Raw genomic sequence first — 27,626 nt, forward strand, 5'->3', positions numbered from 1 at the left:
ACATTCTCTCAACTTTCTTATAATGAATATAATGAAACAATTCTAAAACAAATTCCAGATAGTTGATGAAGAGCAGACTGAATAAGTAAAATTTTAGATTTAATAGTTTTAACAAATCAAATTTATCTACTTTTGAAATTAGCTCAATGTATTCTATCCAATTATTCTAGGTAAAAACAATGCAATAAAATAATGCAATTAACACATTAATAATTTAGATATGAATGGATGTTTCTAAACTACTTGATGGTGAGTCAAAACTACATTTTGAAAATGTTCCTGAAATCGTATTTAAAACATTAACTTTCTGGGCAAATTTTTTAAAAAATAGAAAGGTAATTAAAGTCTGGCTTCTATATCAATAATAACAGATTCTAAATTATCCGGGTCAAAATCTATGGGATTTTGCTCTTTTCAAAAATCGTTGCTCCCTTCATAATTTTAACGCATAGTGATGTCACTGTTGGGTTGGCAAGAGCAAAGAGTTCATGACTTGGTGACCAAATTGCTGTTGATGAAAAGCCTGCTGTTGATATTATTAAAGTTTTAATAAACATTTTTTTTGAATTTTCTTTGAATTTTCTCTCCTTCCTGTCTAAACTCAATGAGTCAGCCACTGCTACAGTTTCTTTCTTCATTATGTCTTTCGCAGTTAGACTCTCCTCCTACCCATTCCCACCATCAGTATCCAAGCTAGGTCATAAGCACTTCATTTTCTAAGCCCTGCAATAGCCTCTAAAATGGTTTCCCTTTCTAATCTCTTCTGACTCTAAATGACAGAGGTGAAGTGGTGTTAACCATCGTGACACACTATTTCCATGAACAATACTTGTTACAAGCACAGTAAATTCCAGCTCTCACTAAGTCGGCATTTCAAGCCCTCTGTGATCTGGTCACACTGTATTTTTCTTCCAGTCATATGATTTACTACTTCTAAAAAGGAGATTTCAATGAAACTAGCATGGTCTATTTACCGACAACCAAATATGGTTTCTTTTGGTTTGGTTTTTCTCATTAATGTATGCTCTGTCTCTCTTTCCTTTTACAAGCAATCTCCAAGCATTTAATCATGCCCTAGGGGCCAATCACTATATTATGCCCTCCATTCTCTCTACCTATCCAAATTCAATTAATCCTTCTGATCTTAATCTAATAGTTCCTTCTGCTTCAGTTTCCCTTAATCACTGCAGTCCACAATAACCCCCTCCTATCATTCAATTACTAAAGCACTTTGTATCATTCATCTGGCATTGAATCATAGCTTTGCATCCTTACTTACAACATTTTAGATGTGGCTGTCTTTTCCCCAACTAGACTACAAACTCACTGGGGGCAGAGAGGGCATATAAACGTCTGAGAATACTTTTATGAACATGGTAGGTAATCAGTAGATATTATACTTGAACAGAACTATAAAATTTACTGTACCCAGATCAGTGAAGCACTGTTTCTATTAACTATCTCTCGGTATGTGGAAATAAAGCTTTTTCAATTTATGGTGACAGAAGGAAGAACTGGTTCCCACACAACCTACTCGACAACAACAGTAACGTGTTAATTATTAATAAGTTAAAATCAAGTACAACAATACCTCCACCCCCTTGTCAACACTTTACGGGGCATAAAGAAGTAACCTCTTGTAGAATTAAGAAAGCAGCCCGCCATCAGGTGGCCAAAGATTGGCTTTACTGCCATGGACCCCTAAAAAAAGCCAACCATCCTTGAAGGCAACTGAGGCAGGAAACAACTTTGAGGAACTTGACTTGGCAGCAGAGAAGTCTAGGAATTCAAGAGAAGTGAAGAGGTGCATTGTGGTGAGGAACGAGCCCAGGGAGCCCGGCTCAAGGAACTGCTTAGCGAAGACCCTGCTCCCAAAGGGCAACATGAGCACAAGAAGGAAAAAGACCCTGGAGTCCTACAGAACTGGAGGCATGGGGGATCTTGGCCACAGGTCTTCTGCAGGTGTGTGCTTCCGCACCAGTGTCCTCTACATTTCTTCCCATTTTGCCCACAGCCTCTTCATTCTCTGGCCTTTGCCACGATGCCTCAGCAGTCTTCTGCTGCCAGCCCTGTGGCCCCCTTTTCCCACTGGTTCATTTCTCTTCTCATTTTGAGGAAAGCCCCAGACCAGCCTTCCTTCATTATCTGAACTTCATCACCATGCCCCATTTATATGCTTTCCTTGCCCCCTCTCCTTCCACCTTAGCCCCTACAAGTTTTTCAGTCTCCTTTTATGTGGGGTCTTCCTTCATTAGAATGCAAGCTCTTCGAGGGCAGGGGATGTCTTTCTTTTCAGTTTTCTATTTGAATCCTTACTGCTTAGCACAGTGTCTGCCCCATAATAAGCATTTAATATTTGTTGACATGATTTAATTTGATTTATGCCATGTATATTTTGTGCAGTTGGGAAAGGATGCACCCCAGATTTACAGGAGGGAAACATTTTACATTCTCTGTTCCTACTATATTATCATAGTAACTGCTTTTTATTTGATCCAATTGTATTTCCTGGCTGACTATTAGGACACTAGGTGTCACAGTGAATAAAGCACTAGGCCGGGAGGCAGGAAGATTTGAGTTCAAATGTGGCCTCAAACACTTACCAGCTGTGTGACCCTGGGCAAGTCACTTAACCCTGTTTACCTCAGTTTCCTCATCTGCCAAATGAGCTGGAGAAGGAAATGACAAACCACTCCAGTATCTCTGCCAAGAAAACCCCAAATGGGGTCACGGAGAGTCAGACATAACTGAAAAGCAGTTCAACAGCAGTATGCTGACTATTACAGTAAAGCTCACTCTCAGGGATTTGTGAATATGAGTTGTATGAATACAAAACCATCAAAGATGCTTTCAACCTATGGGAGTAGCTGCCCCCAGCAGACCCACTCTGCAAACCCATGAATGCCAACCAAGTTGGAGAGGCTAATCTAGAAGGGTTATTACATAATTGTAATAATATTTCTCCGGCGCAATGATAAATGCATATCCCACAGCATATTTAGCTATCCTGCAGGGGAATCAATAATGGCTATAGAGTCAGAAGACCTGGGTTCAAATCTCAGCTCTGTCACTGACTACCTGTATGTTCTCAGGCAAGTCATTTAATCTCTCAGAGTTACATTTTTCTCATGTGGAAAATTGGAAGGAAAGGTAGACTAAATGATCATCCCGTTCTAAATCTAAGATGCCATAAATGCAATTGAAATAGCAATATTTTGAATTTCCAGCAATAAAACTTAAAATTCTACTCAGTAACTATAACATACATTTCTTTAAAAAGATATATATCATATTATTTGAATAAGAAACATGTTTTAACTAATTTTAAGCATTTATCACTTTTAAAATGAACACTTCCATAGCAAGTGCCTTCCCAACCCAAATTCAAATAAAAAATCCTGAAGAAAGGTACTTACTAGCAATGCAAATTTGTTCTCACACTGTCCACACACCTTCCCCTTTCCTTTTGTTTTCTCCTGGGTAGAAATGTTTGTCACTTTATAATTAAGTGATTGTTTTACTGCTTCTAAAAGAAAGAACATTTTAAATTAGTTAAATAATTGTAAATGAGATTTTTTTTCACTTATTGATGAAGTAAATTAGGTGGTATTTTCCTAATTCTGTAATAGCTGTTATTTTTAACTCTTGTTCACACAGTGTTATATTATGGTTAATCTTTTCTCCACCCACCAACCACATATATCTTTACATATTTATGTACGCAAATCTCTCAACAGATTCAATGGACCAAAGGAGTCTATATGGGAGCAAAAATGTATTGAATCATAGATTCTTTTTCATTTTTAATATTTCGTCAAAATCATCTCTATGCTAAACTATCCTGTAATTTTGCAGTTTTAGTTTCCAAAAGATCTCAACTTTTCCAAATCAAAATAAAATGTACAGCTGTAAAGATATGCAGATGTACATACATATATATAATATATAACATATAATATATATATACACACACATACATATAATTATGTACATGTGTATATATATGTGTATATATGATAGATATGAGAAATCTCCTTAGGGGCATACTATACCTTTGTATCAAATGTTTTCAAAGAATGGTTGTTACCTACTTTGTGATGGTAACATAGAAACCTGTTTGAGTAAGCCACAAGGGATCAGGCAGGATGCCAGCTGAATTCAGGACACGACAACCCACCCAAAGAGAGCCCAAGGAGATTTCTTAAATATCAAAGAGGGGTGGGGAGCTAGGCGGCCCAGTCTGGCCTTGGAGTCAGTAGGACCTGAGTTCAAATTTGAACTTGACACTTGACACTTGACACTTACTAGCTGTGTGACCTTGGACAAGTCACTTAACCCTGATTGCCTAGCCAAAATTTAAAAAAATTTTTTTAAAAAAACATACATATATATATATATATATATATAATATATATATATTATATACATATATATATACATATATATATATATAGTGTATATATATCAAAGAACATTCAAGGAGAACAGCAGCTGAGGAGAGAGATGAAGCAAAGACAGTGGGACAAAGCCTAGTATGTGCATGGCCTGGCAATGAAGCCTCACTGTGCCCCGAGGACTACGTGGGGCTCAAGCCAAGGATGCTCTCTTCTGCCAGCTCAGGAGCTCAGGGGTTTAGTCCATGAGTCTCAACTCAATACCTGTGATTAAAAGCACCTAAACTTGGTATTTCTATAAGCTGTTTATGGGTTTTGCATTCAACTTTTTTTTACTGAAATAAAACCAAGTCTTCTTTAGTGTCGGTATGAAGAATATGAAATATTTGATTTATATGTTAGTCAGAATGCTTGCATGTGAGATATTGTGAGATACCAATCTTTATACTTGTTTAATAGAGAAATTTCCCCAGATCTGTGGGTAAGAAATTGAACCAAGGAAATTGAAAATATTCCCCCAAAAGAAAAGTTAAGAGTTTTATATCACTTAGAATCCTGGCCCAAGGGCTAGAAGTGTAAAAAAAAAAATGCTGAACTTAGGGAAAAAATGAGATCAGAACTGGCTTGATTTTCTGAGGAGTTTCTATAAACTCATAACGATCTTTTTGGTTTTCATTATTATTAAAAAGCAGTTTGCTGGTGTCCCTTTAGTTTCCATTAATCAAAGAATATACTACATTTTTAGGCTTCTAAACCAGCTTTCAATTGTCCAAGATTTTTAAAAGAATGTCAAATACTTTCACATGAAAAAATCCTACTTTTATAAAGATAGGGGAAAGTCATAGCATCATTAATGTACTCCCCAATTAATTCTCACCTTATTTTTACGAAATACTCAAAGTATAATGAATGAAACCTACTTTCAAATGTGATTATTTTTTAAAGTTACCATGTTATTAGTTTTGGTTTTATTTTTAGTTTGAACTAGTAACAGGGAGCAATTCTGGCCATTTTAGGATCGATTTTGGAATAAAGCATCTCATTAAAAGCCAGTTGCAGCAACATGTAATAGAAAGAGTGTAAGGTCACAGTCGACCCAAGTTCTGAATTATATGTCTAGCCATGTGATTTAGTACCTACCACTTTACTAATCTGATCCTTTTATATCTGTAAAATGGGACAATAATATGTGTTCTCTTCCACTATCCCTACCACAATCCCTCACTGTGGCCTAGAGAGCTCTCAAAAGCTCTGTCATAGATCTGAAATCTCTGGATGGTCCCACCAAGCAGCAGGAAGAGTTTTCCATGAATATAGACTGTATGTCCATGAGCCAAAGGCCAGTTTAGCTGAGTTTCAAGAGCCTCATCACCAGAAGGTGATGAATTCTGTTGGTGTCAGCAACCAAGGAGACCATCCCCTATGTCATGCACAGGAGGGCAGTAGGGGAGCACCTACACCAATGAAATCCCAACTCCTAAATGTAGAAAACATGTACTAGCAACCTTAGTGGATTAGAGGGTCACAAAGTAGTGACAGGAGCACACATTTATATCACACCGGAATGCTGACAATAAACTTTAGCCACAGCTCCTCCTGTGGAGGAGGTAGTTTGACTATTATTGTCACCATATTTAAGATGAAGAAATCGAGTTTCAGAAAATATTGACACTATTTCCTTTTTTAATTCCACATCTGACCCTCAGTGAATCACATGCTTTCTCTGTGGGTACATAGAAACAGCATCAATCTTTCTCTATAACTGAAAAGCAAGGTGCATGTTGGGCTGGTGTGTGTGTGTGTGTGTGTGTGTGTGTGTGTGTGTGTGTGTGTGTGTGAGTGTGGGTGTGGGTATGAGTGGGTATGGTATGGGTTTATGATTACATTGACATAGGGAACACCTAGCATGGTAACTCTCTTCGTGATGGAAATCAGCAACTTGCCTACAATTTATAATCTCAGAACGGTGCTTTGAGGTGCTGAGAAGTGAAGTGACATGGTCGCTCAGCCAGAAGGTGGCCAGAAGAACAAGTGAAATCTAGGCCTTCCTGACACCAAGGTCAGCATTTTCTCTCTAGAAATATAAATATTTTCAGATATTATTGTTGTTCTTAATTAAGAACATAATTAAGGACCACCAGGGAATTATATGTGGAAATTAAAAGAGAAACATTTTATACATTTTTTAGTTCAAAAAAGTAAAATGTAAATATTTACCTTGAACTTCATCCTTCAGGATTTTTAATTTCACTTTTCCTGGAGATATCTGCATTAATGAAACATGTGCTCTTACCATATTATTGAAGACTACATAGGGCTTATTTCAAGAAAAGTAACATTAATATTATTACTAAAACAAGCATTAAAGATAGCTAACATTTTGGAATAGTTTGAATGGAAAGTTTCCCTGTTGAAACATAGTAATATAAAAACCAAAGTTTTATAATTAGTCATTACTAATTAAATGGAGAAGATACATAAAAAATAAATTTTGGAAAGAATTTTTAAGAATCACTATTTAGAATTTTAACAACAACAAACTGAAACTGTCTCCTATAAAAAGGTTTTAGGTAAATGTTCAAATGCTATACAGTAACTTCTCACTGTGTCCATTATTTTTGAATCTGATTCTAGGGGATGTTCCATGGTATAGGGACTTGGGAGTCAGGGTCACTGGACCTGGGTTCTGGTCCCATCTGTACCATTACTGTGTGACCTTGAGCAAATCGCTTTTCCTCAGGTTCTTCATCTGAAAAGTAACGAGGTCTGAGTATCTCGAAGGTCTGTTCCGGCTCTAAAAGTCCAAATTCTATGATTTTTTTTTTTGCAAATTGAGTTACCCGAAATAATCTATGTCTATGAGTATAGAGGCTCCTAACTCTCTTACCCCAATGACAAGTGTCCTGCTAGACCAAGACCTGTAGTTATTCCACATATAACTGAAGAAAGATGTATACGTGTGTGTATATGTCATAAAACTACAGAAATCAGTCTTTGTCAATCTGGTGTCTATGATACCTAAGTATAGTAAATTTTTACATTTCCTAACACATTTTTAGGCTCTCAAATGTCTTTCCCAAGGTTCAGCCATTGCAACTTTCCAAATTCTTTATTTTGTTTGACAAAAAGATTTAAGGTTAGGCAATAAGTGAAATGAAAAGGGGGTGGGGGGGAGAGACTTCAAAATGAGCCTAGAGAGTATTTAAGATTCAAAGTGCCTAAGATATTAATAAGAGAATTGTATATGTGATAACTTAGCTGAACTGTCTGCATAGGGTGCCATCTTATTTAAATTCATTTCTGAAGAAACCATGTAAGCAAGCCGGATAATCTGCCCACGGATTTATTTTATGTCTAACGATCAATTTTCAATTTGCATGCTTAATTGCTCAACTTATGCATGTAAATATAAGAATAATGAATGCCTGTGCTTCCTACATATTTATCAACTTTGGTTTCCTCCTTTGCCAATATGACCCTAATTTTTTTTCTCAAAGACATCAGCAATTTTGCTCCAGAAATGGAATTCAATGTTCATCATTCCTGAAGCCTCGGCTACTGAGATTCTATGAAGCCATGCCAAGACCCCAGGAGTAATCTCTTCATCCAGGTAAACAAAAAAGCCCATGGGAAACTGAAAACCTTCTGAGTCAGCCTGTCAGAGAAAGACCAGCAGTAATGGCCCAAAGCCCCTTTGCTATTGGCAGAGGGTATGAATATAAACTAGCTGCCAGTTCCCCAACAGACTTCTCTTCCCTCCACTAGCAAGACTCAGAACCAGTCCCCAGATCCAGGTTCTTAATTCCCTTCCCCCAATACCTAATGTCCTGCTAAACCCAGGTAATAATGCTATAAAAGCCTACCCAACTGGTTAAGGGTTACGGGTGGAGAGGGAGGTTGCTCCGTTCCCTCTGAGGCACCGGCAGAATTCTAATCAGGATCAATTCCACCTAGGATCTCAGAGGACCTGACCTGTTTCCACCATCATCCCTGACTGACCTTCTTACTGTAAGTATGGCTCCTCAATAAAATCGGCTGCTTTCCTGTCTTGTTGTGGCTTCAAGTGTCTCCTTGTACTAGACCCTCTTATCCTGAACCTTTCTAAGTATGCATTAAAAGCTAAAAAGAATAAAAACACCAGTCTTGCAAATCCCATCTTGTTTTAAAAACTACTATTGGTGATATAAATTATTAATTTTATAATTTCATAATAGGTAGATAGATGGAGTTAACACACCTAACTGGGGTGTGGTCAGATCATTTGGTTTGGACATCTTAATGCTAGGTCAGGACATCTGCACAAACTGAGTTAAACAGATACAAATATAGATAAATTGTTGTTTCTACAATTCTACACTTTGTTTTTTTGTACCAGACAGCGATAGTCAAAAGTTTCTTCAAAGTATATAAAAAGCAGAAAAAACAACTTAAAATGAAGATACTGATTGCTTTTCTTAAAGGAATACACGTGCACCTTCTAGGGCTATATCCCAAAGAGATCATACAAATGGGAAAAGGACCCACATGTACAAAAACATTGATAGCAGCTCTTTTTGTGGTAGCAAAGACTTGGAAATTGAGAGGATGCCCATCAACTGCGGAATGGCTGAGCAAGCTGTGGTATATGAATGTAATGGAATACTATTGTGCTATAACAAATCATGACCAGGCAGACTTCAGAAAAACCTGGAAAGACTTGTATGGACTGATGCTGAGTGAAGGGAGCAGAATCAGGAGAATGTTGTACACAGTAACAGCCACGTAGTGCAATGACTAATGTTGATAGACTTAGCCCTTCTCAGCAATGCAAGGATCTAAGACATCTCCAGAGGTCTCATCCAAAAATGCTACCCACATCCAAAGAAAGAACCATATAGGGAGTTTGAATGCAGATCGAAGCAGACTATTTGCTCTTTTTTTTTCTTCTGTTGTGTTTTGTTTCCTCTTTCTGGTGGCTCCTGCTATTGGTTCTAATTCTTCCTTACAACATGACTAATGTGAAAATATGTTTAATGTGAATGTGCATGTAGAGTCTACATCAGATTGCGTGCCTTCTTGGGGAGGGAGGGGGAGAAAAATTTTAAACTCAAAAACTTATGTGAGTGTTGATAAATCAAAATAAACTAATAAAAAAAAGAAATGCACACGCACTTCAGTTTGATTTCCATCCTCATCTCTATTTCTACATCAGTGTTTTCCTTTAATGTACACTCAGCCCAGTGCCTCAGGGAATGGTCCCCTGACCAGTCCATCACTCTGGCCCGGCCAGCAGAGCACTCACACTAGAAAGGGTGAGAGACCTCCCTCCCCCCTCCTGCCGTAGCACAACTGCAAGGGCCCCTCGCACAGGGACATTCCGATGAGCTGAGTCTGGCTCTCCATGATCCCATTTGGGGTTTTCTTGGCAGAGACAGTGCAGTGGCTTGCCATTTCCTTCTCCAGCTCACTTTACAGATGAGGAAACTGGGGCAGACAGGGTTAATGACTTCTCCAGAGTTATACAGCTAGAAAGTATCTGAGGCCTGATTTGAACTCAAGTCTTCCAGATTCCAGGGCCAGCATTCTACCCACTGTGTCACCTAGCAGCCCTCCAACAAGAATCTTGAGTTTAATTAAACTTTGAGCTTCTCTTAACAAAACCACTGTCTATCATTCTCCCCTCCTCTGCCACCTGTGTGTTTCTGTCAGTCAGTCAACCTATTTATTTATTAAGCACATTTATTTATTGAGCACTGTGCTAGGCACAGTGTTGAGTGTTAGGAATACAAAAACAGGCAAAAGGTAGTCCTTACTCTCAAGAAGCTCACTATCTAATGCGGTGGTGGGGAACCTGGGGCCTTGAGGCCCTGATCTAATGGTTTCTATAACTCATCTTCCAACCTCCTGCTTTCTACACCCCAGAGACACTGCTTGATACACACTCTCACTCTTCCCACCTCCTCCTTGCTTTTCCCATACCTCTCCTTTATCCAGTTCGGCCTTTTGTATTCCAGTTCTTCCAGATTAACAACTTCCTTCCACTATATGCTGTAGAACTCTTGTCCTAATGTGAGCAAACTTCCCCAAAATGAGAGTTAAACCAAAAGGTGGACGGGCCTGCTGCCTGAAGGACCAGTGAGTTTCTGAGAGAGAAAGAGAGAGAGAGAAAGAGAGAGAGAGAGACAGTGACAAAGAGAGAGAGACAGAGAGAGACAGAGACAGAGAGAAAGAGAGCAGAGACAGAGACAGAGAGGCAGAGAGGTCTTCAAGCAAAGAGAATTAACCAAAAGTTAGATGGGCCTGCTGCCTGAAAGAGTACTGAGTTTCTGAGAGAGAGACAGAGACAAAGAGAGACAGAGAAACAGAGAGACAGAGACAGAGAAGTCATCAAGCAAAGTTTGGAGGACCTCTTGAATTCTACCTTGTACAGAAGATTCCTATTTAGGGAGAAGGCCTAGGTCACCTCCAAGGTCTCTTCCAATTCTGATAATCTGTCCTTTTGAAATGAGTCATCTTCCCCACCAACCCTCCTTCTGACTTCCTTCTTTCTTCTAAGGGACTACCACTATCACCTCGTTTACTTAGGCTTGAAACCTGGAAGCAAACTTTGATTTCCTCCTCTCCTTTAACACAATGGTACCCAATTCTGGTCCATAAACAACTCTTATCAATTCCTGATTCCCAATAATACAATGTCATGGGAATCAGGAATTGATAAAAACCAATCTTGAATTTATTTAAAGTTATTTGTGATATGACTGTGAAATTAAAAAATAAGAATAATTCACAAATATTTCTTTTATTTTTAAGACACAAAGCAACATACTTACTATTCAAATAGAATTTATACTCATATAAAAACTTGTAGAATTATTCTATAGATTCTATAGAAAAGTTCCATAGAAATAAAAATTTCTACTCATGAAGAGAAGGTTGAAAATGTTTAATATTTGTCATACCAATGGCAAAAGCTTTATCCTTCATATACAACATCTAATAAAACATAACTTCACTTGCTTTAATCCAGGGCTGAACCTTCCCCAGACTAAATGAAATGAAAAACCATCAACTCTTAGCTGACAGATGTAAGTCCTATTTAAAGAAAAAAGGTGTACGTTGAGATAAAAGAGGAGCAATTCAAGATCTAAAAATGCACATCATACTACTATTTCAAAAACATTCAGTTCTCAACTCTGTGAATGAATACAAGCTACCAGAACAAGTCAGAATCATATTGCCTAACAAACTGACCAAAAAGCAAATAAAATATTCTTACCTTAACAACATTGTCTTTATTTTGTGACATCATTTGTGACTGATTACCCAATTTACCCGGCTGTCCAGATTTCCAGTGATAGCCATTTGACCTTCTGTATACACAAAGAACAATAAAAATGTAATTAATATAGATATAGATATAAATATATTTCTCTTGCTAGTGAAAATAAATATATATTTCCTTTTCCAGGAAATGGGAATCTAGTTTAGGGCCTAAAATAGACTTACAAAATGAAAATGATTAATGATATATTTCTAAAGTCATTATATCCTCCATAATTCTGAAAATATAACCCCTTCAATAATGGTCATCTTAAAAGTATAGATGACAAGCAAAATACAGATTAGAATTTCAATTGTGGAACATTTTACCACCTCATGGACACCATCTTATAGAAAATGCTGAGGATCATCATTGAGTTTTCCAAACTTACTGACCAGGATCCAAAATTATGAACATTCTGGGAAGCAAATAATTATTTTTTAAAATATGCAACATTTCAGCACTAAAAAAACTATGCAGGTTTCCAGGAAGGCATCACTATGTCAGTTTTTAGGAACATCTGAATAATGTTCCAAGCAGAGAATTCAGCAGCTCTCCCGAGGACAAACTGAAGATCCTTTGATCTAAACCAATGAAGCCCAAAAGCTTTCAGCTGAATATTCAGAGGTGCCTAAAGTAACTGATGAACAGCAAAGAAGTAGGCTCCTTATCCAATCAAATAAGTCTTTATTAAATAGCTCCTATGGGAAGAGGACCTCCCTAGGGGCTGGGAAGTCAATCAAGTTTAGACAGGCTCCGGCCTTAATCCACATGGAGCTAACAGTCTAATACTGGATATAACACCTACTCTGATAATGATATTACAAAAGGATACAAAGTTTCTTGGGGGAGGTAGCATTTGAGGTCAGATAGCAATTTAACAAGCAAAGAAGAAAGGGATAGGCCTTATATCGCCTGGGGTCAGGAACTTTAAAATAATAATAATAATAATATGTTGATGATTATATTTGAAGATAATTGATTTCTCCTGTAATACTATATATTTTATTTTATGCATTCAAAAACATTATGCTGAAAAGCGTCCAGTTGACCTCATCAGACGGCCAAAGGGGTCTATGGTACAAAAAATAAAGATCCCTGTTCTAGAAAGACAAAATAAGGGGGACAAAGAAAATCACGGCAAAAGAAATTGTTGGGCATGTTTAGTGAAGAGAGAGTAGCTCAAAGTGGCTGAATCATAGACAAGATGGAGAGGAGCGAAGGATGCTAAAAACAGATTATCATCCAAGATCATGAATGCCAAAGAAGGAGCTCTGACGTTAGCTCTTCAAGTAATCGGGAGCCACTGAAGTTCTGTCAACAGAGACATGATGTGCACAGATGCAAGTAAGGTAAATTTGTATGCATTAGTATGAAGGAGAGACTGAAGGGGGAAGAGAATGGAGCTGAAAACACTTGTTAGGAGGCTACTGCCAATAATTCAGAGATAGTAATGAGGTCCTATACTAAGGAAGTGCCAGCAAGAACAGAGGAGATATTATAAGACTACTGCAGAGAGATATCACGGAGACAAAACTGACAGAACTTTGGGATGGATAAGCTACAAGACGTGAGAAGATGAAAGAAGGAATTGTCCAAGACTTGGAACTCAATTCAAATGGTAGTGCCGCTGAAAGAAGTATTGAATCTAAGAAGGAGGCAAAGTTTAGGAGCAAGTTTAGTCGGCAAAAGGAAATACATTTATTAAGTACCCATTATGTGCTAAGAACTGTCCTGAACACTTCATAAATATCTCATTTGTCCTCACAAACAACTCTACAAAGTTTCGAGGAGCTATTTTTATGCCTGTTTTACAGTTGATAAACTGAGTTCAACAGGGATTAAGTGACTTGTTCAGGGTCACACAGCTAGTAAGTGTCTGAAGATGAATTTGAATTCAGATCACCTTGAGGGTCTGGCAGCGGGAAAGAGAGAGAGGGGATATCCAGAATTGAGCCAGAAAAAAACAGCATCCCAGAAGCGGCCAATGACAGGAAGATGAGAAGGTCAGACTAAGCTATGGTAGAAAAGGGAGAGATTGGAGATTTCCACTGGCCTTTTGGGGTGTCTAGGAGGCGCCATAGTGCACAGAGTGCTAGGCCTGGAGTCAGGAAAACTCATCTTCCTGAGTTCAAATCTGGCCTCAGACACTTCCAAACACTTACTTTTTACCTCAGTTCCTCATCTGCAAAATGAGCCAGAGAAGGAAATGGCAAACCACTCCAGTATCTCTGCCAAGAAAACCCCAAATGGGTTCATGAAGACTTGGACACAACTGAAACAAATAAATACCACCATCTTGACTTTAGGCCCAGGGCATTATTCACTGCACCACCTAGCTTTCTATATGTCGATTTTGGTTTAGGCACAGGCTAGAAAATCCAGTTCATGTTCCGTGAAGTTTGGATTCAATCAAAGGCTGCACTTGAGGACCTAGAGAGCCGCACATGGCCTCAAGGCTTCAGGTTCCCCGCCCCTGGTTTAGGACATCATCAAATTATATGTCAGTACGACATTCAGTTATACCTCAGGCATTTGGTAACAGAAGTTCACAGCTCAAAAGAGAAGTCAAGGATAGAGATACAGCTAAGGGGATCTGTCTGTGTAGAGAAGATAAATTAATAAGATTATTAAGATGAGGGTGAAGAAAGAAAAGGGGCAAGGTTAGGCTACTCTTGGGTTAATCTCAGACCTAGCATGTGAAGCCAGTGATGAAAGAGAAGCCATTGGAAAAGTACAAGGAAAATACTGAGTACGGTACTCTCCGAAACCAAGAGAAAAGGAAGGATACAGATGAGGAGGATGTATCCAAGGGTTAATTATGCCAGTTCATTGGAGGATAACCACTGACAAAAATCCACTGGTTCTGGCCAAGAAGGAGACTACTGGTGACCATAATTACAAGAGCAGTTTCAGTAGTGAGGAAAGAAGACAGCTGCACGCATCACAAGGAGTATGGACAGAGGAGGAGATGATATCTCCCTTATTAGAATGTCAGCTCATTACAAGGAGGGATTATTTTACTCTGGTATTTTCATCCCCAGTACCTTGTGCATAGTAGGCACTTAATACCTGTTGATTACTTGATAAAGTAGAGGCATAAGTCCATAGATAACTTTTTGCAGAGGTTCTGCAATAAAGGTAATAATAGAGATGGGCGACGGCTGAACTGCATAGAAGGGTCAAGGGAAAGCCCTTTGTCATATGGAGAGACTGAAAATGCATGAGAGATGCACTGATTGCTTGAGCTAGGCCATGGCCCAGGCAGGTGGATCCTTCCTTAGAGACTAGAAAGAGAGCTGAGGTGTTTGTGGGTGGGGGTGGGGGTTAAGGAAACAACTGAGGAAGCTCTTGTCCGATGGCATCCAAATTTCAAGTGAATCCATCTGTTCGACTAATCAAAGTATAAGTGAGCAGATGTGGTCAGGGACGTTCCCCTCCTCCATCCAATCCCCAGGACTCGAGTGCAACCAGGTGCTACCGCCCTGTACTCAAGTAGATACTAATTCCCCGTGCCCCAACCTGATCTCCCTTGGCGGTAACCCAGGGTTCTGACTCCTCCCTTACCCTTCACCCCACTACATTGGTCCCAAGTCACTGAAGGCAGGGGAGCAGCTGCACTGCCACTGTTACCAAGGCAGGCCTTGCCATCTGACCATTGACTGCCTGCCAAACTGGCCTATCCAGGGCCATAAAACTAAATTGCCCTTTCTGTTCCGTCTCCTCCATTAGAATGTGAGCTCCCTGAAAACAAGGGCTGTCTTCCTTTTCTCTGTATATCCCCAGGGGTTTAGCACAGCGGTCAGCACCAAGTAAGGGTTTAATAAATGTGTTTCTATTCAGTTCTGTTGAAGAAAGAGATGGAAAAGTCACTGTGAACAAATGTGATACAGAATTGATAAGATAACACAAAGTAATAAAATCAAGTCTTTATTCTTCAGCATGTTCAGGGAACAGAGTTCACCAGATTACCAAGAAATTCCTCATTTTCCTAAGGAAAACATTTTGCTAGAGTGGCATTAGTCTATAAAAGACTTATGGAGAGAATTCCAGAAATGTCACCTACTCTCTTTCTTCTTTCTCCCGGCTCATGCTTGATTGTAATTGTTGGAGTTTCTTCTCCATCTCTTGGGTTTCCAGCTCTAACTGTACTTTCTCCACCCGCAATTCTCGCACATTCCTGAAGAAACAGGATTGAAATGTATGGTGGTGATGTGCCTTGTAAAAAAAGTATTGTAAATGTTAACAACGGGGAGGGGGGGGAAATACTGAAATAGGACACTATTAGCTTATATTTTAACTTTTTTTCCTTTAATTTTGCAAATAAATAGGAAATTTCAAGGTAATACAATGGCTGTACTTTTGCTTTCCTTAAAAAATGTTCCCTAAGGTGCCATTCAATCTTTGGGGTGCTGACTCTATTAATATTTCCTTTATAAGCTGTGCTTATTTAAATCTTAAACTTCTGTTGTTGCTACTACTCAGCTAAAAGTGGAGATTATAAATCATTTTCTCTTATACATGAATTGTGCCCAGAAAACTCATATGCACTAGGAAAATAATGTAAAAGAATGAAATATAAAAGTATTTGACAGATTCCAATTCCTTTCCTCCAACAAATTTTTATATTTATAATGGCTTTTAATCATAATTCTTGTCATCATTTCAAGTAATTCTTCAATGCAGACAATATGCATAATGCAGACAATATTTGAATAATGCCAATTGCTGAAATCTTAATTTAGTTGTTGAAAATGTTAGTAGTTTCTACCTGAAGTTCATATATACATGTGTATATACATAAATTAACACATACACACATATCCAGAAAAATAACAAAATACATCACATATAGACCAAAATTGGCTTACTTATTTCATTACCATAACTTACAATGACTAAAAATACAAAAGCAAAAAATTCTCAAATTCAGCTTTATTTTATCCTTCTATTTAAAATGCATTTGTTAGTTTAATTTCAGCACAGAGCTTGATCAAGATGTAAGTTCTAGAAAGGGTAGAAGAGCTAAGGGAAATCTTTCAGGACTTGGGAGAAATGCAAACACTAAACCTGCCTCCCTTCTGTGAAATGCCGAGCAAGGGAAAACTAAATACCCTTTGATTTGTGCCTATTAATATTAACTGTTGCAAACTGAGTGGAACATCTTACTTAAAGCTAATAAGTCCTTAGTCTAGAAAACAGAAATATATATGAAACCATAATTGATAAATTTGCTCATTCTTCTTCCTTGCTGGTATAGAAGTCATCATTTCGTTTCCAGACATGATTCAAAAGTGGAGGTATATGCAAACAGGCATACTTCACACTCAAACAGACCTAAGATCTATTGAGGCAACCCATCAACTCTACTTCATAACAAGCTATAAATAAAAACAGCCCACAAGCCTTCCCACCATCGACACTATCTGCATTTCTCTCTTCTCTACAAATCTGCCTATTCCTTCTATTCTTCTGTGTTTACCTACTGTTCCTCACCCCCAAAATGGAAGTGAGTAATTCACCAGTGTGGTATACTAGACGTGAGATAACCTCAGAGCTGGATCATAGGTTAATATTCTGCTTCCAATTCACTAACTATGTAAATATGAGAAAGTAACTTAACTGCAGTGATTCTAATTCATCTATTCAATGGGTATAATAAGCCCTCTGACATGTTCCTCAAAGTGTTTTACAGATAATCCAATTAATGCATATGACATTTCTGTAAACTGTAAAGCAATACAAATATCTGCTATTATTTTAAGTGGTAGTTGGTGAATTGGTAATGATAACAAATTTCTCAAAAGAGCAAAAAGTATCCAGTGGGGTACAGATTACCAGCTATAGCTCTTAAGAGTTCTGGGGCTTGTGAAGTCTAATGTTAGCTCCCTCACAAAATACTCGGCAATCAATAAGTCTAGTTCTTCAGCAAACAGTGGGAAGCAGACAAGTGGACTGATAATAAGAGTTGTGTCACCCACACATGTACACGTATGCATATAATTACATGTATTTATCACATGTGGATATATACATATATGTATTTGTGACTACATGTATTATTCATATACTGACACACACATATTTTGACTGGGTATATCCCGTTCGTGTATGTGTTGCTTACATCATAGGAAAACAGAGTTAGAGCTACAAATACACCCTAGAAATCATCTGTTGAACATAGTTACTTGCCTAACGTAATAGAAGGACTATGTGTGAGCAATGTATGCATATATGTAATATGTGCTTATGTATATATATATATATGTGTGTAAATATATGTATACACATGCATATAATATGTATATATATATGCAAGTACATATAAAAATATGCATACATATGTACAGGTAGAGGGAGTTTCTACATTGCTAAGATTATGATTCCATGGAAATAAGTAATGGAGATGTGTGTGTGTGTGTTGGTGTGTGTATACCAGTATGACCTTTGATAAGTCACTTAAAGTCTCTCAGCAAGAGTTTTCTCAACAGTAGCACTGCAAGGTAGAGGTGAAGATTTCCAAGATGTCTTCCAGGGCCAGTTAAGTGGCTCAGTGGATAAAGCACCAGGCCTGGAGTCAGGAAGATGTGAGTTCAAATCTGGCCTAAGACACCTCCTGGCTGTGTGACCTGGGCAAGTCACTTAACCTCTGTCTTAATCCACAAGAGAAGAAAATGGCAAACCATTCCAGTATCTATGCCAGGAAAATGCCTTGGACTGAATGGTCCACAGGGTAACAAATAGTCAAATTAGACTGAACAAATGAATAAGGTCACTTCCAGGGCTGATGTGATGTATGTATCAGTTTATCAATGGAATCATAATCTCAACAATGCAGACTCCCTCCACTGCAGACAGGAAACCATCCATCTGTCCTCATTCTAGGAGACATGACAATGTCTACCCGTAAGTCCTCTATTGGGGACCTCCCCACTATGTTTGCTGTGGTTCCTCTTGTGTGTACCAGGATCCTTTGCTCTCTGCTCCTACCAATCTTGGATGTAACTAAAACCCCACTTTGGGGCTACTCCCCCAACTCCTACTCTCCTTGGCAGGTCAGGTCCCCAGAGCAGGACTACTACTACCACAGAACTCTATAAGTAATCCAGAAGGACCAGACCTCAGTTTCTATTTCTTATGTACTTACTGCCATACTTCACTAATGACTATGATAGTATAACCAGAATGGTAATTAGAAAAACATGACCTCCAAAAATCAAGCACACACTCACACAAATACGCACCAGTCTCACGGGGACAGTGGAAACAGAGCACAGAGGTAGTAAGACATACTGCCCAAGGAGAGGAGTCATAGACCAACAAACTAGAGAACCAGACAATTTTTTCCAGGTACCATGCACGCTCGAAAAACCTCCAACAAAGGAACTAGGCATCAGACACAGAGCAATTACAGCTGTCAACACAGGACAGGAAAGAAGACCAACAAGGTAAGAGCCTTAGGAACGTACAGTAGAAAATGCTCATCCCTAAAGTTTACTCCATAGCCTTTCTCCATCACCCTCTATTCGCCAGCAGGACCCACAAACTGACCTACAGGATGGTGCTCTGGCACCCACTCAGAAATGTCCATGTTGCAACAGTTCCTGCTGGTACAAACCACCCAGTATTCTGTTGGAACAGCAGCGAACCTCAACTATACCCAGCCAGGAGCAGAGGAGTAAGAGGTACAGGGGCACGGGTGGGGGGCAGTATACTCTGCCTGGGGCAGCCCCTGAATTAAGGAATCCAGCGTGTGTTTGTGTGTGTGTGTGTGTGTGTGTGTGTGTGTGTGTGTGGTATTGCTGATAAAAAGAGTATGCATAGTTTAGGAACTTTTTGAGTATAATTTTTCTCCAGAATGGCTTTACCAGTTTAAAGCTCCCCTACTAGCACATTAATGTGAACATTTTCCCCACATCTCTTCACCTTCAAATAACAAACTATAAAGGTATGAATTGACTAAGCTGTCAGTCTAGAGAGACCACTAAATGCCTCAAAGTCTCACTAGGGCTACTGATCTAGGGTAGTCTACTCCTAATTCTTCCGGCCTCAGACACTCACTCTGTGACCCTGGGCCAGTCACGTAACCTCTATTTACCTTAATCCACTGGAAAGGGAAACGGCCAACACTCCAGTATCTTTGCTACAAAGACCCTATCCGGGGTCACAAAGAGTCAGACACAACCAACTGAACGACGATAACAATATTAGTCCTAGTTCAGGCTTTGTAATAACGTAAGGAGTCCTGAAGACATGGGATATTTGGAGGGGGAGACCTCTTTGGATGAGCAGACTTCAGTGGAAATTGGAAATACCAGAAGGCTCTGGGAGTGTGGTGCCTCAGCACATTGAACCTCCCAGCCAGCTTATTCCTGAGGGCCTCCCTCCAACTTAGGCTCATTCGGGGATACAGCTTCCTGCTGCTGGGATGGATGACAGTGGCATTAGGTACCTCATCTGACATGACAGTAAAAGCCCATATCTGTATTTCATATGAACACTTCCCTTAGAGCAACCTGGTGACATAGGTGCTACAAGGATTATTATCCCCAGTTCACAGATCAGGAGGTCAAACCTCAGAGAGGTGAAATAATCTGCCCACTGTCAAATCCCTAGTAAGTGTTAGGACTGGGGCTTGAACTTGCATCTTCTAACTATATGCTAAATGGTCCTTCCACTATTACACACAGCTTAGAGGTCTCCCTAAATCTCTATTTCTCTCTAAGGTAATTTCTGCAATGTGAATGAGAAAGCATTATTGAGAGTCATAAAAACCATCATGGCGGCTTTGTTTCATCTCTAAGCTGAGATTACTGGCTAAGCATTCTTGTCTATATCCAACTTTCTCCTTCAGTTATTTTAGGGCCCAAACACTATTCTTCTTCCCTGCTAGTTTTCTTGACTATAGATGAATCAGGTGTGAAATATTCATATTTATATCTGGAAATACTTGGATAGAAAGTGGATGAGAAAAATGGAATTATGGATGCATAACATTTGAGTTACATTATACATTTAAATTTGAAAGCTATATTTAAACACTTTTAAATTCTGACATCTACAAACTTTCATAATTATTTCAATTACAGTTAATGGAACATATGCACTTACTTGGTTTTTAGTTTTACAGAGTTTCCAGTTTTTCCCCACGGAAGAACTATAAAATCATTGGTGTTCATGATTTATGATGTAATAATATCCTCTCCAAAGTATTCTGATTCATGAACTCTTTTATGGTATATAACCTGGTCATCAAATGGAATAAATATGTTTTAGCCAAAAAGAGATAAAATGCAAGTCAAAACTACACATATGTAAAGAGAAATCTAAAAACAAAACAAAAACATTCACGATAACATGTTCCAACTTAAATTCCTCTACGTAACACCTGAGATCCTGTATTAGTCTGAATAAAGTCACTGCCAAGTAGAAGGCATAGCTTTAATATTAGGTTGCTTTAAAAGGAAAACGCCATTAGGTATACATAGAAAATAGCAATCGTAGCATCCCATTTTAGTACAAACCACATGGTCACAGGAGTGGGCAGAGAAAATGTTTGGCCTATATATTTACACAAATGTGGTATGTAATCCAAAACACTGCCAACAGTGCTGGACTAACATTATGAGTTAAGATTTTCAAAACGGTCTCCTTTACAACAATACTAGAAGTCATTCAAGTACCATTTACTTCAGATATTTTAACCCCTTTTACAGATAAGGAAACTGGGGCAGAAAAGCAATGACTTGCCTAAATGCCTAAAAATGTTGAAGCTGAGACTAAAGCCTGAGTCCCCTGACCCTAAAGTCAGCATTCTTTCCACTAGAGTCAGTAGTCTCCCTTATAAAAAAAACTTTAAAGATCCCTCATTTGATCAGCTTAGATTCTCCTTCCAGTGAGAGATTACATTCACTCTTCACTTTAGTAGATTGTTTGATCCATTAGGATTTCATCATCTCAGCCCTAAATCAATCAACAAACATTTATTAGACACCTACTGTGTGCCAGGCATGATACCAGGTAGAGGGATACAAAGACAAACCTGAAAAAATCCATGCTTCAAAGGCCTTTATGTTCCATCAGGGAAGAAATGTTCAAATATTAGTATATATAGGACAAAATCATGTGGGATAATAAAATATAAAGACAAAGCAGTAGGGGTCCATGGGCACCAGCAGTTGAGGGGGAACAGGAAGGGTGCTGGTAGAAGTCAGTGCTTGAATGGTGTCCTGAAGAAAGAAAGGGATCCAGCATGGTGGCGGGAACGAGGTCGCGCACTCCAGGCACGGGCGACAGCCAGTGCAGCGCACAGACCACGGGACACTGAAGGACATTAGTTATTCATCAGGCGTTTAGTGAGCGCTTACCATGTCTCATCTGCAAAGTGTGCCAGAGAAGGACATGACAAACCGCTTTGTCAGGAAAACCCCAAATGGGACCACAAAGCATCGGAGGCGACTGACCAACCACGACGCAGCTAATGTCAGACACCATGACAAAAGACCAGGGGATACCAAGAAAGGCAGAATTTCTGCCTTCAGGGAGTTCCATTCTAGGAGGGCAGACAACATATAAATAACAAGATAAACATCCAGAGTAAATGGAAGGTAAGTGTGAAGAACAGAGAAGTCGGTTTCGACCTTGTTACTCTCTTAACCTCTCTCCTCCGACATAACACTACCGTGGCACAGGCCCTTACCAGCTCACACCTGAGCTATTGCACTAGCCTGCTCACTGGTCTCCCTCCCTCGAGCGTTTCCCCTCTCCAATTCATTCTCCATTAAGCCATCAAATTTATCTTCCTAAAACATAAGTCTGACCGTATCATCTCCTACTCACTCAATTCCAATGGCTCTCTGTTCTGTCCAAGCTCAAATATAAAATTCTCTGTTTGGCTTTTAAGCTGGTCCCTTCCCAAAGCCCTCCTACCCTGATGAGACAGTAACAGTGGCCTATTACAGGATAGTCTTGACTCAACTATTTTTATCCCATGCCTCCTCACCTCTACCTCTTCACATCTCTGGCTTCCTTCAAGTCTCAGCTGAAACTTTTCCCAGACCTCCTTAATCTTAGTGTACCCCCACATTATCCTGTCTATATTTACACATTGTTTGACTGTTCCCTCCTCCACCTTACTATGAGTTCCTTGAGAGCAGAGACAGGTTTTTATGTTGTTAGTGGTGGTAGTGGTGATTGGTCAATTGGCTTTATTATTTCCCTTTCTTTGTAAATACCTAATAAATGTTAGCTGTTTGTCTGATGGAGTAGGGAAGCCAGGAGGTAGAGCCAAGAAGGGATGGCTTCCAGGCATAGGTAACAGCCAGTGAAATGCATAGTCGGAAGACTGAGGGTCTTATGACAGAAACAGCAAGGAGGTCAGTGTCACTATATAGCAGGGTATGTAGAAGGGAGTAAGGTGAATAAAAGCAGAAAGGTAAGAAGGGACAAGGTTATAAAGGGCTTCAAAAAACCAAACACAGGATTTTATATTTGATACTGGAGGTAACCAGAAGGCACTGGAGTTTACTGACATGGAGTACAAGTAGTGATTGTGAATAAGTCTGTATTCTATTATGAGCTCCACCAATAAAAGAAAGAAAGAAAGAAAGAAAGAAAGAAAGAAAGAAAGAAAGAAAGAAAGAAAGAAAGAAAGAAAGAAAGAAAGAAAGAGAAAGAGAGAGAGAGAGAGAAAGAAACAGAAAGAGAAAGAAAGAAAGAAAGAAAGAAAGAAAGAAAGAAAGAAAGAAAGAAAGAAAAAAAAAGAAAGAGAGAAAGAAAGAGAAAGAGAGAAAGAGAGAAAGAGAGGGAGAAAGAGATAGGTAGGAAGGAAGGAAGGAAGGAAGGAAGGAAGGAAGGAAGGAAGGAAGGAAGGAAGGAAGGAAGGAAGGAAGGAATTATAGCCAAAAGTTCGGCTGTGGTTGCTTCTCCAAAAGCCTGAAAAAGAAGTAGGGCTGTCATTCTCTATTCTTGGAGAATTCAAGCCCAACTTAGTTCCCCTGAAAAAACAAACCTCAATGATTTGGGGGTAATGAAGATGGGAAAACAAAACTAGCTTCCAGGAAAAGTCATTCACTCAATTCAACTCAGTTCAGTTCAATTCCATAAACACTTTGAAAGCACCTCTAGGTATATGACTTGATTATGTTCGAGAAACGCAAGTTCTTTACATTAACTGAATGACTTGGAAAATGTGATCGTTCTTTGAGGATGGTAAGGTCACATTTAGAAAATTATTTTTTTTCCAATGTATTAAATGAAAAACCTGAAACAGTTATTCTACCCATTTAACATATACTGAGGGTAATTCAGTGAGGCTCCAAGAGCCAGTCTGCTATTTCTTTCTGTTGTAGTTGTTGTTAATTTTATTAATTTATTTTGATTTATCAACAATCACTTCCATATGCTTTTGAGTTTAAAATTTTTCTCCCCTTTCCTCCCCACCACCCTCTCCAAGACAGCACACAATCTCATATAGGCTATACATTTACATTCCTATTAAACATATTTTCACATCAGTGAAGTTGTAAGTAAAAATTAAAACCAATAGGAGGAACCATTAGAAAGAGGAAACAAAACTCAACAGAAGAGAAAAAACAGTGATAGCGATTCAACTTGGTTGAATGGTTCTTTCTTTGAATGTGGACAGCATTTTCCATCACGAGGCCTCTGGGGATGTCTTAAATCCTTGTATTGCTGAGAAGGGTTAAGTTTATCAATATTAGTCATTGCACAACGTGGCTGTTATTGTGTACAAACTTCTCCTGGTTCTGCTCACTTCACTTGGCATCAGACCATACAAGCCTCTCCAGGTTTTTCTGAAGTCAGCCTGTTTATCATTTCTTATAGCACAATAGTATTCCATTACATTCATATACCACAGCTTGCTCAGCCATTCCGCAGTTGATGGGCATCCTCTCAATTTCCAATTCTTTGCCACCACAAAAAGAGCTGCTGTGAATATTTTTGTACATGTGGGTCCTTTTCCCATTTGTTTGATCTCTTTGGGATATAGCCCTAGAAGTGCTATTGCTGGATCAAAGGGTATGCACATTTTTGTAGCCCTTTGGGCCTAGTTCCAAATTGTTCTCCAAAACGGTTGGATCATTTCACAACTCCACCAACAATGTATCCAATTTTCCCACATCCTCTCCAACATTTATCATTTTCCTGTTTTGTCACATTGGCCAATCTGATAGGTGTGATGTGGTACCTCAGAGTTGTTTTGATTTGCATTTCTCTAATCAATAATGATTTAGAGCATTTTTTCATATGACTATAGATGGCTTTAATTTCTTCATCTGAGAACTGTCTGTTCATATCCTTTGACCATTTATCAATTGGGGAATGGCTTGTAGTCTTAGAAATTTGTCTTAATTCTCTATATATTTTAGAAATGAGGCCTTATCAGAGAGACTGGTTGTAAAAATTCTTTCCCAATTTTCTACCTTCCTTCTAATCTTAGTTGCATTGGCTTTGTTTGTGCAAAAACTTTTCAATTTAATGTAATCAAAATTATCCATTTTGCTTTTTAATGTTCTCTATCTCCTGTTTGGTCATGAATTCTTCTGTTCTCCATAGATCTGATAGGTAAACTATTCCTTGTTCTCCCAGTTTACTTATGTATCAGCCTTTATATCTAAGTCATGAACCCATTTTGACTTTATTTTGGTATATGGTGTGAGATTTGGGTCTATGCCTAGTTTCTGCCATACTCTTTTCCAGTTTTCCCAGCAGTTTTTTTCAAAGAGTGTTCTTATCCCAGAAGCTGGGGTCTTTGGGTTTATCAAATAATAGATTACTATAGTCATTGACTACTGTGTCTTGCATATTTAACCTATTCCACTGATCCACTCTATTTCTTAGCCAGTACCAAGCAGTTTTGATGATTGCTGCTTTATAATACAATTTAAGATCTGGAATTGCTAGGCCACCTTCCCCTGCATTTCTTTTCATTAGTTCCTTTGATATTCTGGACCTTTTGTTTTCCAAATGAATCTTGTTATTATTTTTCTAACTCTATAAAATAATTTTTTGGTAGTTTGATTGGTATGGCACTGAATAAGTAAATTAGCTTAGGTAGGATTGTCATTTTTATTATATTAGCTCGGCCTACCCATGAGCAACTGATGTTTTTCCAATTATTTAGATCTGATTTTATTTGTGTGAAAAGTGTTTTGTAATTGTGTTCATAGAGTTCCTGGGTTTGTTTTGGAGGTAGACTCCTAAATATTTTATAATGTCTACAGTAAGTTTAAATGGAATTTCTCTTTCTATCTCTTGCTGTTGGGCTTTGTTGGTAATATATAGAAATGCTGATGATTTATGTGGGTTTATTTTATAGCCTGCAACTTTGCTAAAGTTGTTTATTATTTCAAGTAGTTTTTTACTTGATTCTCTAGGATTCTCTAAGTATATCATCATGTCATCTGCAAAGAGTGATAGCTTTGTTTCTTCTTTGCCTATTCTAATACCTTCAATTTCTTTTTCTTCTCTTATTGCTAAAGCTAAGTTTCCAGTACAATATTGAATAACAGTGGTGATAATGGACATCCTTGTTTCACCCCTGATCTTATTGGAAATGCTTCTAGCTTGTCCCCATTACATATAATGCTTGCTGAAGGTTTTAGATAGATGCTATTTATTATTTTAAGGAAGACTCCATTTATACCTATGCTTTCTAGTGTTTTTAATAGGAATGGGTGTTGTATTTTGTCAAAAGCTTTTTCTGCATCTATTGAGATGATCATGTGGTTTCTGTTGGTTTTGGTGTTGATATGCTCAATTATGCTGATAGTTTTCCTAATATTGAACCAACCCTGCATTCCTGGTATAAATCCTACCTGGTCATAGTGTATTATTCTTGTGATAAGTTGCTGTAATCTATTTGCTAGTATTTTGTTTAAAATTTTTGCATCTATATTCATTAGAGAAATTGGTCTATAATTTTCTTTCTCTGTTTTGACTCTTCCTGGTTTGGGTATCAGCACCATATTCGTATCACCAGTCTGCTATTTCTAACATGCTCTTTGGTTACAATCATAATAGTGCTATCACTGCTTTTGCAAAAAATGGAATGAAAAGTTTCTAATGATGACTGTCAGGATTGCTGAAATAACTCACTGCTCTTCACATAGATACATGTGCAAATGTATAATATACATTGTGAATAACTGATTGAATTTGCCTTTCTTTTGGGGAAAAAAAACCATGTCAATTCCTAAATGTTGATCTGTTCCACATTTAAATTATTGTTTTATTAGCCAAATTATTTTATTCATTTCACTTCACTCATGTGAAGTTTCCCCCCAATTAAGTGTTTCATCAAACAATGGCACAAAAGCATTTTTTTCTTTTGGGGGGAAGGTGATATTAAGAAAACAGTAAGACTATATATGGAAGTTATGCTCCCCTGAGTGTTTTTCTTAAAGCCAAAAGAGAAATAATCAACTTTGTTGGGGTACCAAGACAATAGCAATGTGAATATGGTAAAGTATCAATCTATGGTCAAAGATTTTAACTAATAAAATAAGGAGAAAACACAAATTCATGATTCAAGCTAAAAAAAGTCAGTATTATATGCTAAGATAATGATGATGATGGTAGTGGTGGTGGTGGTGGGATACCAAAAAGTCTTTTGAGCATGTTGTGACTTTTCCAGGTACTGTGTGTGTGTGTGTGTGTGTGTATGTGTGTGTGTGTGTGTGTATAAAAACCTGAAATATGACCTGACCTAATATAGACTGGCTTGATAGTTGCACAATACATATTCCCATTCTGAGGAAACAGACTATAAGCAGTCAATGGAATAAGGCCAGGAAAATTGAGAAGGTCTGAAAAGCTGGGAGACTCCATTAGGACACACACTGTCACAATGAGTCACCCTGCCTTAGAGGCAAACTCCGTTTGTCACTAATATCTATAATCTTATTGGA

The 27,626-nt window shown here is 38.3% G+C and overlaps 1 protein-coding gene across 1 annotated transcript in view; it reads right to left on the reverse strand.

Annotated features, from left to right (window-relative positions):
* The window catches only part of ZBBX (zinc finger B-box domain containing), a 122,335-nt gene that overhangs the window by 90,146 nt on the left and 4,563 nt on the right, over positions 1 to 27,626 (reverse strand). The window contains 5 exon segments of the mRNA XM_020980125.1: positions 3,417 to 3,526; positions 6,612 to 6,660; positions 11,650 to 11,743; positions 15,761 to 15,874; positions 20,806 to 20,939. Coding sequence (XP_020835784.1) covers positions 3,417 to 3,526; positions 6,612 to 6,660; positions 11,650 to 11,743; positions 15,761 to 15,874; positions 20,806 to 20,873 — 435 coding nt within the window. The 5' untranslated portion in view covers positions 20,874 to 20,939.

Source organism: Phascolarctos cinereus, unplaced genomic scaffold (assembly GCF_003287225.1).
Source record: "Phascolarctos cinereus isolate Bilbo 61053 unplaced genomic scaffold, phaCin_HiC Scaffold_7;HRSCAF=346, whole genome shotgun sequence".
In the NCBI taxonomy this organism is placed as follows: domain Eukaryota; kingdom Metazoa; phylum Chordata; class Mammalia; order Diprotodontia; family Phascolarctidae; genus Phascolarctos; species Phascolarctos cinereus.